The sequence below is a fragment of the Stegodyphus dumicola genome, chromosome 4 (assembly GCF_044657685.1).
Source record: "Stegodyphus dumicola isolate Sdum_Otavi_A_Nest chromosome 4, ASM4465768v1".
Classification (NCBI taxonomy): Eukaryota; Metazoa; Arthropoda; class Arachnida; order Araneae; family Eresidae; genus Stegodyphus; species Stegodyphus dumicola.
In genome coordinates this window covers 221,445,474-221,458,508 of record NC_140771.1, presented here as the reverse complement: position 1 = coordinate 221,458,508, position 13,035 = coordinate 221,445,474, and the positions used below count along the sequence as shown (strand labels likewise).

Genomic DNA, 13,035 nt, shown 5'->3' with positions numbered 1-13,035 from the left:
AATTTGGCATAAGTTGAAATAACTACAGGATACTAGATGTGGAATAGGAAAAATAATGATGATTCTTTCTGAAGTGTTGTTTTTAGTAAAGCTTTAACTGCAAAGCCTATTCTTAAAAAGGTAAAAAGGTTAAAAAAAAAAAAAAAAAAAAAAAACCTGAAGCTCTTCTCTTATTGTTCAATCAAAGATGCACCCAACATATTATTTCTGGTACACTTCTGAAGGAAAACGTTCTAACTTTAAAAAAATGAATAAAAATAAATGCTTCTGATTCCTTAAGGTTGGTTTGAAATTTTTTTTAAATGGCACAACATTCAAAAATTGACAATGGCAGAGGGGGGTAAATTATCTGTCAATGAAGATGTTACTCAGGAACTGGTTAAAACTCAAAATATTTAATCACAATCAAACCTTGATACCTGATCAAGTTTACAGTGCCAAAGAAAATTTCTACCTAGGAACAGCATTATACATTTTAGTCAAATATTTGATTTCTACATTTTCTCCTTATACTTTCCAACAATATTTAACATTAATAATAATAACATTAATTTAACATTAATAATATTTACACTACAGATAATTCTTGGTACTTTCATAATATTTTCCTGTTGATTGTAAAAGTTGGCAAAGATCCTACAAAAATCACCTCAGTCATTCCAGTAGACATTTGATGAAACAGATTGCAGTCTATTTAATTAGCTAACAAGAGATTGCTCTTTATTTAATTAGATAATCAATAGATATAAGTTATGCATATGGCAAAAAAATTACATAATTAAGAGCTCAAGCATTGAGATTAATCTAACAAATAAATTCATTAAAACTATCACCCATCATTCCAGTAGTCAAACCTCTCTAATCAAACTTAAAATTACAACAAAGCTATCACCTTCTTCATGAACTCAATCAATACGATAGGTAGGGGTCCTCCAACTTTGAAAACATTCCATTTCTTGCTGTTCTGTAGGAGGCTGGTCCAAAATTTTAACACTTTTTTCAAGTACGAGAAAAACAGCCAAATATCAGTTAATTAGCTTGGTTTACTAAAGATCAGAGTCACATAAAACCAAAGTTCTTGTTACTAGGGCCTCTATGAAAGGGAGTGGTCCAAAGCAACTCTTTCTCTCCTCCATGGGATTAAAAGTCATGGTATCAGACGCGAGACGAAACCTGCGGTTTTTGCCAAAATGTAGCCAAACTGATAAGAAGAGGGAAATAATGCATAGCCAGCGGCTATTCTAAGCAGCGACAACAGACCACCCAGAGATCTACAGATAGACGATTTTCTAAAATAGGGAGGGGATGGCTGGTAAGACAGTTGTACCACAGCAGGCATTAAAGAAAGTCATTTTCCTGGTACAACTGCTATACCAGCCGGATTCAGAAAGTTAAAATACATAGAAAGTACTCACAGCTATTTTGAAACATATCATGCCAATTTATGGCTTATTTATTTACTTTTGTAAAAAAATATACCTTCCTGAACCTGATACATAAAATATTTTGCATTAAAAGTAAAACTAAATATTTTTGCGGTTACCTCAATACACATTTGATGGCCCTCGTCAGATCAGAGTGCGGTTGGCTAAGAGAAAGATACTAAATTTATGAATGACAGTGTTTGTCTGCATTCTCAGAAATACTGATCACTTTAAAAGATGATTGCCATATGGGGGTGACAACATAAATAAAAATTTTTACTCTGAATTTCTGAAATATTATGGAGAAAACATACTTGTATATCCATTTACAAAAATAGAAATGCCTTTAAAAATTTGAGTTTCTTCATCTTCTTTACCTTCCAATTCTAAAGGCTTTTGACCCTGGAATTGTGCACCTAATTTCATTTTCTTGGCAGCCATGTATCCACCCTACAAAATGTGTTATAAATTAAAATATACAAATATAAATACAAATGTTTGTAGTTATTAGTTATCCATGTATAAAAATAACTTTTCCATGTTACGTTGGAAAAAAAAAAAAAAAAAAAAAAATTTTTTTTTACAAATTTTTCTTGTGTCAATGAAATTTAATTTTTTAATTCAACACAGCAAAATTCTAATGGAAACAATAACTGATATCTTGAAATGATAATGTGTAAATATATAGATATAATACATAAACATATGTGGAACAGAACTTTTTGAACTAATTTTCAATCTGAGACCACATTTTAAGACTTGTCTCACTCTTGAAACATATAAAGCATAAAAAAGTCAGTAGCAACATGGATGGTAATATCAAAAACTGATAAAATTCAAACTTCATCTGACTCTGGAGATGGTATATGGAAAGTTTTCTTATTATAAATTAATCTTATAAAAGACAGACAATTACACTTTGGTTCTCAAAAATATGTCAGACATTAAAAATATATTTTAAATCATAACTAAAGCTGAAGTGGTTAGGGTGACCTTTGAATTATTGCCAAGTTGTAGTTTCATTTATTGTAACCTGAGTAGTTGAATGCTATGACATAACTGACCCTATTATGACAACTGATTGTGTGATTGCGGTAAATTTGAATGATGAGACAGATTTTGGTACATTGTTATTTTTTAGTTTACTCCATAAAATGGCTGAATGTTGTAAGATTAATTTGAAGTTGCTGTAATATTTCGAATAAAAGGGAAAAAAAGCATTAATTGATTGGTATATAAATGAAGGTTTACTTAGTTGCCAATATGGATGTCCTGTTTGTAGGATGTAAATGCGTATGGTCGAACATCAGAGGATACCTGCACTACGGAGGATATTTTCGACTCTTATTTTTGTGAATTTATATAGCGATGCCAGTATACAGATAATTTTAGGAAATTTTTGGATGCTGTTAATGAATTTTGTTTGACTGAAGACAGGGAAAGTTGTAAATAAGGTAAGTGGATATTTCCTTTGTGTAGTGCTAAGATGAATTTCCTTTTCTATGTTATTTCATTGTTTAAAATGTAGTATATTGAGGCAGGCTCCTTTGACTTTATAAATGAATCTAGATCATTGTGCACATGGACAAAGGCAAGGGAGTGCGTAATGCCTAGTTTGTGCAACTCTCTGATTTTTACTTCCTTGTAAGAAGTAAAAAGAAAGTATTGTAACTGTGACATCATATTTTAACGAAAATATCCTCAGACATCATATTTTAACAAAAATATCCACTTTGACTGCTATTGAATGCAATTTAAGAATATTTTTGCATGACATTCATACATTAGAACAGACTAAAGGACTCCCCCCCCCCAAAATTATAAAACTGATTTAAAATTCTGAAGAGAAATTTACGTGACATCTGCGCGTAGTACGTACCTCGCATAACTCAAAAACGAGTAGCCTCAAAACGCTGAAATTTTGTATATAGGAATGCTATAACATGTAGATGTGCATCTCGTATTTTGGTTGCAACCAGCCACTCCAAAAGTATATAAATATATGCATATATCCACTCTATTACTCAGCTCGGTGATCTCAGTTTCTTTATTCTTATATGTTTGTAAATTGTGCACTTTTTGCTTTAAAAATAATTGAATTATGTTGTTCTTATCTTCCAGTTAAGGTTTTTATGCCATTAGTAAATCTGCATGCAATATTTTTAGAATTATTACCAATTTAAAAGTTGTTTAAGTGCCGCTAAGCCTAATCATTTTTGTAATGGCAGGAATGTTTGTTTACAGTTGAAACAGCAGAATAGTAGATTTGTTGCCAATCTATAGAAAGTAAGCTATGCAATAACAAAGATAACACCTTTGTTTATTATTGTGAATTAAATAATGCTTAATCCATTCTGAAATTTATTCGAGGAAATAAGTGTTTAAGATTTACTTCATAATTTTCAATACAGATATTTTTACTTTTACATACAGATATTTTTATTTTTACTTTTATGTATTTTTGCCTTGTCCCAAAATGAAAACTGAATTAATTGAATGAAAAATACTGAAATCGTCTGCGATAAACTGTTTCTTTCTTTTTGTTGTTGTTGTTTGCTTAATTTCTTTTATACATCGTTTTAGATTTATCATAGCATTTGAATAGAACATATGGCAATGATTAGATAATTTTTCAAATGATATAAATTCTGTGCATTTTGAGTTACAAAGTGAATGAATGAAATGTAACATTGTTAAATGAACCTAGTGCCAGAGTGTCGCTATGGTAAACAAATATAGTGAATTTTAAAGAGTACATTTATTCTATTGTGGTTTATGCGCTATCGACGAAGTAGATTTAATTTAATCCAATAAGTTTAAATGAAATGCAAGAAAAATGTGTAATTTAATATTCCATACAAGGAAGTTATGTGGTGTACACATCAGATTTTTTTTAAGGGAAATAGGTAAAGCCACACAAGCCAAAATAGCAAGTCAAAGAATTGCACAAGCTCGGTATCCATGTACCGCAAAAATTTGCCAAGTGGTACCTGTAAATAAACTTTTACTCATAATCTCAATAAACTACATTTTAAATCAAGCAATAAAATAACATATAGAAAGGAAATTTATCTTATGCACCTAAGAACTACACAAAACAAATACCCACTTACCTTATTTAGAAATTTCTGAGTACTTCCGTCTGTGGCACACAAAATTCCTTAAAAGCATCCAAAAACTTCCTAAAATTACCTAAACTAGAATCCATATATCGGCATCACCACATAAATTCACAAAAATATTCTCTGTAGTGTCGGTATCCTCAGACGTTCAACAATACGCATTTCCTTTCTACAAACAGAACACTTATAATGGCTATTAAGTAAACCTTCCTTTACACATCAGTCAGTTAATGTGCTTTTCCCCTTCCGTTCCAAATTGTACAGAAACTTTAAATTTATCTTACCACATTCAGCCATTTTACCATATAAACCAGAAAATAACAATGTACTTCTTAACCAAAATCCGACGTACACTTTCCAAATCTTTTCCCACAATTCCAATTGACCGTAATCACACAACCAATTAGGACATAACAGAGTTTCCATAACATGCAACTATTCAGGTTACCATAAATGAAACAACAACTTAACCCGGGAGCGAGCACTCGTGTTTTTTGAAGGAAAAAATTTTACTCTTCAGGTAAAAGTGTTACATTTATACCAAAATATTATGATAAACTTTAAAAATATGCAAATTATGAAAATTAAAATTAAAATTTTCTATAATATTTTTACAAAATTCTATTTAGAGGAATTAAATAAGAACTAATAAAGGATTTATTAGGAATTCATTATATTATTATTCAGCCTATTCAGAAATTATTATTCAGGTTTATTAGGTGTCGGAAAGAACATCATCCTTGGAAAGCTTCAAGTTTTTCATCAATTGTTATGAGCTCACCGACAGTGTAATATTTCTGGTAGTTATTCTCAATCTCTTCAAAAAAAACCCTTTTATAGCTGCAAGTTTATCCTATTCTTTCTTGATGACGTGATTTCCCATGTCATCAAAACACAAACATCTTAATAAAAAAAGAAAACGTTTCTAGGACATAGTTTTGTAGAAAATTTCCAAGCCAGCTCCATCTGTTACCCATAGTTCCTGCACATTTATATGAGATGACTTATGTCACAATATAAAAGACCTCTAAAAGCATGAATTTCAATTAAAGTTGTGTGACGAGTATCTCTCTCTTTTTGAAAGCTGTGAGAAATAGATGCAATATAAATATTTGCATGCCTGATGATTTTCAGCAACATTTGTTCACTTAGTAAAAGTTCCCACGACACGATTCATTTGGAGTCTGCACATATTTTGCCTTACCGATGTTTTCAGGCAATTTAGTAATAACATTATGAGTAGGAGTTCTAACATCAGCTTTAGACTTTTCTTTTGAACATTGTTTTTGTGTGTGCGTGTGTCTTTTCCAATAAAGCAATAAATGTCATTCTCATTTTCGTTTTCAGAATGCATCTCGATTTCTGAATCAGTATCATGAAAAGTAAAAAATTCATTATAACTTTCATTATCAATTTCTTCAAAGGAGTCTTCAACAGTCCATACATCTAATAATTTTTGCAAACGTAACATTTCTTCCTTATAGGATAATTTATGTGACATATTTGCAGCTTTCTCTGCTACCACAAATGAACTACATTACAGAATGCGAATAGGAATGAATCTGAAATGAATGGATGGGAATGGATCTGAAAGACCCGATCCTGTCAAAACAAAACTTTGAATCAAATTTCTGGTGAAAAATTTCAGAAACACAAAGACGATGACCTTAAAGGAGACTACACTGAACCACAACCGCTTGGGGAAAGTAGGGACGTTATTAGAAGCGTTTCTTTAATCAGGCGAGTCCACTGGACCCAGTGCGTGGTCTCGCGAGTTAAAGATAAATGAAACAATAACTTCACAATAAGGGGTAACCTTCAATCTACTCTAACCTTAGCTCCTTCTCAGTTGTTTCAGTCCCTTGTTCACGCCATATACAGTATGATGCCATTTTCATCAAAATGTTTGTTTAAACTTGCAAAAAGCATTGTAATAGGACATCTCTGGCACATGTTACAAGTTAACATGTGCCAAGATCCTATCTGCATTTTTCTGCTTTTTCTACTGCATTTTCTGTTCTTTTATTGTTTAAATATAGTTATAACAGACTGCTTTGAGTAATAAATAAATTCACATAAGTATATTCATAGTTGGCATATAAAAAGTGTTTTTGCTGCTCCCTGTGCTAAGAGCAGTGGTGGCTCGTGGCTAAAATTAGTGGGGTGCTGTTCCAAAAAAATTTAACCTTTAAAAATTGTCTAAAAGGAAAAAAAAAAAAAAACATGTATAAAAAGAACATTTATTTTGAAACTTCATGAAATCTTACAAGAAAAAAATTAAACATTTCCTAATTAATTTAACCAAAATTGTTATAGTTGTCTATTCATTTAAAAATGAAATCCATTCTTCTTGTTTTAATTTGCACGAAAAGATCAATAATTTTCTCCTTGATCTCTGGATGCCAACTGAGAAAATTTTTCTTTATTGAAAGCAATGCAAGCACATTTAGTCTTTCCGAATTCCTAGTGCTTCTTAGAAAAGTTTTCATTCTTTTCAATGTTGAAAAGCAGCATTCTGCCTCTGATGTAGTCATGGGAACTCTCGAGATAATTTTTATCTGTTTTGTAATTTAACTAAGAACATCATCTAGATTATTTTGGAAGATAAATTTCAGTAGCTCAATTAATTTGCAATATTCATGGATATCAGATCTACAATAGAATACTTTTAGTTCAGTTTCAAGCTTTTCTTTGTCAATCATTGGATATGCTTCAGTGCTTCAGTGGTCAGTACTATTTCTTCTGTAGAATGTTCATTCCTAAAACTAGCAATGCATTTCTTGTTTAACAATTTAGCAGCTGCTAAGTGTTTAGTTGAAGAATATCTCTGAATTATATCAATACATAGTATAAAGTCACATATTTCCTTAGCTTCTGCCATCAATGTCTTTGAAAAATTCTCACAGTATTTTGAGTTTCTTAATTCTATAATAGCAGTTTTGAAATTTGTTATATATTCGTTAACTTTAAACACACTAATTTCTCTGGATTACATTTTAAAATTCCTGTTGCTTTTGTAATAGTTTGATCTGCATTTGATGTTGACCGAATTTCAGTAAGGCAATATTTTAAAGGTTGCAAATTTTCATGAACTCTGTTCATGGTCCGTATGATGAAGTTCCACCTTGTGGAGGAATACCACACACGCGGAGTTAAAAGAAATCATGTTTCCAACAACATGCCAAAATTTTGGCACTGCAAGAGCGACAGTGCTTCTCTCTACCCGGCTCGCGTGCTGCTTTCTGTGCACGCATGCGCAGAACAGCCAAACACCACGTCGCTGGAACTGTGAAGCGCAGTTCCCAAACAAAGAATTTCGTACCTTTTTCACAAAGTAGGAGATGGCTACTGGCATTATGTATTGTAAAAGTATAAAGAAAGAATTAATGACTAAAGAGCACACTATATTAACTATTAAAAATAATAATAAGTAGAAATAGGGGTGCTGCAGTTCCACAGTGCTTATTACGAGCCGCCACTGGCTAAGAGATAACTCGCAACTAAATAAACAATATACACATGTTTTGCACATTCACACAAAACTCCTGCATATGTGATAGACAATTTTCTATTAGTCTTACATGAGCCACTCTACAATAATTTTAGTAATCTGTTTACACTTCCCACAATGAATAAACCAAAATAAATAAATTAAATAAAATATGAAAGGATTCTGCGGCCTCAACTTTTAATTATTGTATCTATGTTGCGAGAAATAAATTATCCATTTTAGAATGCATAATGTATTATTTAGACCCTTCATGTATGCCAAAAAACTAAACACTACATGCATTTCAAATGGCAATGCTTGTACTCGGTGATTTAAGTAGGGTAATAAGCAGTGCTTAAATTGCGCCGGAGCCCGGCACTTCTCAATTTTTAAGATAAATTACAATTCTAGCCAGAGCGCACCGGAACCCTAAATAAGATGAGCTCCGGTACTTCTTTTTATAAAACAGAACCACAAAGGGGAAAAAATAGGGTTAATCTTTGGATTATGGCAACTTGGCTATTTTTTGGCGAAAAGTTGACAACCAACCCTGCTACAGCAACCTGCTAGTTTTTGTTTGGATGCCATTTTATTTTTACGAAGTAAAGGCATTTTTTAAAAATTTTTTTGTTTTTACTCAACATTTTTTTCCAATAATCTGCTAGCCGAATTACGCTCATGTTAGAACTTTTGTGGAACTAAAGTGCTTAATCATAACGAAGATTAGTTGCAAAATTGGGACAAAGTGCAGAATCGCCCACTGCTTGTCGCGTTTTTAAGAATTGCACATACACGATATCATCCTTGTACACGTTGACGCACTTCAAAAAACATCCCAGAATTGCACAAAAATGGCATTGCGCACACTCTTGACTTTATCCATGTACACTGCTAAAATCCTAGCTAGTAACCTTTATCGCCTTACCAAAATGTCACCAAACTACCTGTTACCATATTCCAAAGATTAGCCAAAAATAGAATTTGTAACGTTTTAGTTTAACAATAAGCAGACTTTGCAATACTCTATTTCCCTAGAAATATGAACTCATAAGAACATGAGACGTTCAAGTAAAGTCCCCTCACTCACATGCGGAAACCTTACCCTTTAAAAAGGGCAATAAATTTGGGGGAGTTTGTTTAGGAAAGCGTAAATTTCTCGCCACGCCATCGTATGTAGCGTATTGATATCAATGGTTACAGTTAGTTATCCTTGCAGGAAGGAAAATTTGTGTTCTTAAATCTGTGTTAAGTCACAGCGAGTACAAAAACAGTCAAATACTGAGGTAAACTGCTCAAGCACATCCCATATATCGTCTTCCCATAGTATCTACTAATGTAACCAAATATGGAGGGGGGCGAAAAGCATAACCAGCAACTTTAGATTCATCCTTAGGAGTCAGATTCAGGACTCATTTTACCCTTGACACACATCCGCTTGATGACTATAATTACATCAGCAGAGAGCCGTGGTCAAAGAGAACGTTCTCTTTCACCAAAATTCCCCTCATTTTTTGTTTCCACCCACTCATACCTTTACGCCTTCATTCTGTTTACCCCCTGTTTTTTGATTATCTGAATTATCATCAGCTATTCTTTAAGTATATTTAATTTTTGGGATGATAAAAAAGAACTTTTCCCCCCTTATGATCAGAGCTTAAATTAGGCCGGAGCCCGGTACTTCTTAGTTTTTGTAATAAATCATAATTCTAGCCAGAGCACACCGAAGCCCTAAATAAGAAGGCTGCGGCACTTCTTTTATGTAATTGAATAACAATTTCAGTAGAAATTTTATCTCGAATATTTTATTTTTAGCAATAAAATTATATTAAAATTCACTTATTAAATTTTAATTTATCTCTTTACATTTAATTTAATTACTTTAATTATTTCAATAAAAATAAATAAATATCTAATAATTAACAATTAAACTATAATTAATTAACTATATAATAATTATTGATTAAATAACAATTTATAAACATTAATTAAATAGCTAGTTAATTTGATAATAATTAACTATTTAATTTTAAAATTATTAATAAGTTTAATAGGCATTTTATTTATTTATTTACTCTTGTTCCTCATTGCTGATGGTCTTCCATAGGGCTCCGGCACTTCTAATTTTAGAAATTAAGCCCTGGTAATAAGAAGCAAGTTAGTAAATAAACTAAATTTGCCTATTATGAACACTTCTGTATATGGCAGTGAATGTGTTAAACTCGTCAGAAAATGTACATTCACTAGAACAATTAATGATTCAAACTGTGGTCCACTACTTATGGCCTACTTGCGAATTCATACAATGTACAAATAAAAGCAAATTAATACTTTTAATAAGCAATAAAACTATTCTGGTTCAAATGCAAAACTAACAATCTCAGCACTAAAATTTTCGTAAAATCACCAAAAGATAGATAATTGATTTTAAAATATCCAAGTTTAATGTAAGTGAGAAGTTGAGAGAGTGAAATTATTTTTTAGCATCTATCTACTTTCAGTCATATTTTAAATGCAGAAAAAACAAATTTATACATGGAACTGTTTGCCAAATTGTAAAAAATTGGGGGGGGGGGGAACTGATATTTCATTTGAGGGAAAAAAATCTGATTTTATGTCAAAATATGGTATTTACATATAAATACAATACATAAGCTGCATTTTCAAGACATCAAAACACAAGCTGAATTTTTTTTATCAGCCTATTAGAATGAGAAATAGAAAAATGTCCTTTTTTTAGGCCATGGTATATAACTATTACTACAGAAAGGTGTGAAAATTCAAGAGATTAAATGTATAAATAGGACTTTCTATCCACATCATTGTCTTATAACACAAAGCAGTCCCAGCTCCAACTCTTTCAACATCCTAGGTGAACAGTACTATAGGCACTAATATAAAACAAACATATAACTCAAAGTAAAATACACCTTTTTGGTTGAAGATTCTGAAAACAACTTAGCTGGTGCACTCTGAAAAACATGCCCAAGGCTACTCATTGGTCTCCTATGCTTAAAGTCGGCTTTGATCCAAAACTATTAAAATGAGTGATGCTTCATTAGTTACTACACAAATAGTTAAATAAGGTAATTTATAAAACTGATCGCCATTCCAAATTGCCATCTGATTCTAATCAATAGTGATAACAAATTGTACATTAATTTGACTTTATATGATGATACAAGTATTGTATACATTAACACATTAGGGAGAAAAAATCATAACTGATGCACGGAATGATAATCCATAATACTAAACTAAACACAAAGAAAACTATTACATACTGCAATACAGTTTCCTGTAAGCCCCGTGTTGGACATATGTGGTGCACGGGGAGTCTGTATGTTCTCAAAGGAAAAAAAAAAAAAAAAAAATACAGTTTGCATTAAATAAGCAGTTTCTTTTTTTCCCTTCCGCCTAATGACAGGAAATCAAAGGACAAAAATACCTAGTTTTTAGCAAACGTAATTTTAGTCAAACTCATCACCACGAACTAAAGCATGAAAATATTAACCGATTTCAATTCATGCAACAAAATAAAAAATCAATATTCACAATATAACAGTTATCAGTTTACTCACCCATTGTTCAAACCCAGAAGTTCTCTTCTTTCGAGGCTTCAAATTTTTAAGTTGGTTGGCTTCCTTTTGTTCTTCAGAATTTACTGTGTCCATCTTTTAACGGATCCGTAGATCCTCTAATATTTACAAACAGACACACAAAGCAGACATGTCCTGTTTTGCACCTGCTAAGTCTTTCTGCACTGATGGGTGAAAAATCAAGTTTAGGTTGCAAAGGAAAGACATATAGAAAGAGAGCAATTTCGTATTTCAGACATAGATATAGTAATACTAATGGATTGAACAAGCCTAGTTGTAATGTTCATGTTATGATTAACAGCATAATCATTCTCAGAAAATAAAAGGTAAAAAGACTTACCTTTTAGTCGATCTTCTTTCACGTTCCAAAGGCATATCCGGGAATGTTTTTATTAATTACATTCATCAAAGGCACTACTCACTCAAAAAGAGAGGCTTCTAAGATAATAAGAAATTTAATTTACAATCAAATCACTAAACTAAACTATATAACACAGAAAAGAGAAGAGAAGGATTACATGTTTCACTCAGACGTCCATCACGAGTTCTCAAAGTTCAGAGAATTCATAGGCGAAAATTTTAATAAAAAGGAAGTAGTTGCTGCTATTTTTATGGATGTAGAGAAAGCCTTCGATAAAGTTTGGCATCACGGTCTTATCATCAAGCTGATGAACTATAATTTCCCACCTGCCATCATCCATCTAATCGCTGATTTTTTAAAGAACAGAACTTTTCAAGTTAAGATTCAAGATAATTATTCTACCACAAGAAAAATTCACGCGGGTTTACCACAGGGGTTCGGTAATTTCCCCGCTTCTCTATAATTTATATATTAATGATCTTCCTAATATTGAAAATATTCTCACTGCATGCTATGCCGATGACACGGCACTTTTATGTCACTCACTTAATCCATATCGTGCAAGAAATAAACTACAGAATGCCATTAATTACATTTCACCCTGGTTTAAAGGATGGAAAATTAAAATTAACCCCGAAAAATCAAAAGTGATTTACTTTAAAAAAGGAAATATCCCTCAAGACTTAGAAGAAATTACAATGGACGGACAAATCGTGTCACGTGACCACCAAGTAAAATATCTAGGTGTTTATCTCGACCAGAAGTTAACTTTCAAATTTCATGTTAATTATATCAGAGACAAAGCACAACGTGCCTTAATGAGCATATACCCTCTGATGTGCAAATATTCGAAGTTAAATATCAACGCTAAAAGAACAATTTATCTACAGGCAATCCGACCCATAATTCTATATGCCGCTCCGGCGTGGGCAGCTACTGCACGTTCAAACCGAGCAAGGCTTCAAAGTTTTCAGAGTAAAACTCTCAGATTCCTCTCGAACTCTCCGTGGTTCGTTAGGAACACTGTCATCCATAATTCTTT

At 32.1% G+C, this 13,035-nt stretch overlaps 1 protein-coding gene across 3 annotated transcripts in view; it reads right to left on the bottom strand.

Moving 5' to 3' along the window:
* Positions 1–12,338, bottom strand: part of Rev1 (Rev1 DNA directed polymerase) — a 95,318-nt gene extending 82,980 nt beyond the window's left edge. Inside the window, exons 1-3 of one of the 3 annotated variants that reach the window (XM_035351212.2) lie at positions 11,973–12,338; positions 11,615–11,796; positions 1,739–1,874 (exon numbers count right to left, since the gene is read on the bottom strand). In XM_035351212.2, the coding sequence (XP_035207103.2) occupies positions 1,739–1,874; positions 11,615–11,707 (229 nt within the window). In that variant the 5' untranslated portion in view covers positions 11,708–11,796; positions 11,973–12,338. The remainder of the gene's footprint in view (positions 1–1,738; positions 1,875–11,614; positions 11,797–11,972) is intronic. The other 2 variants (XM_035351213.2, XM_035351211.2) reach the window with 2 other exon arrangements.
* Between the last annotated feature and the right edge of the window lie 697 nt (positions 12,339–13,035).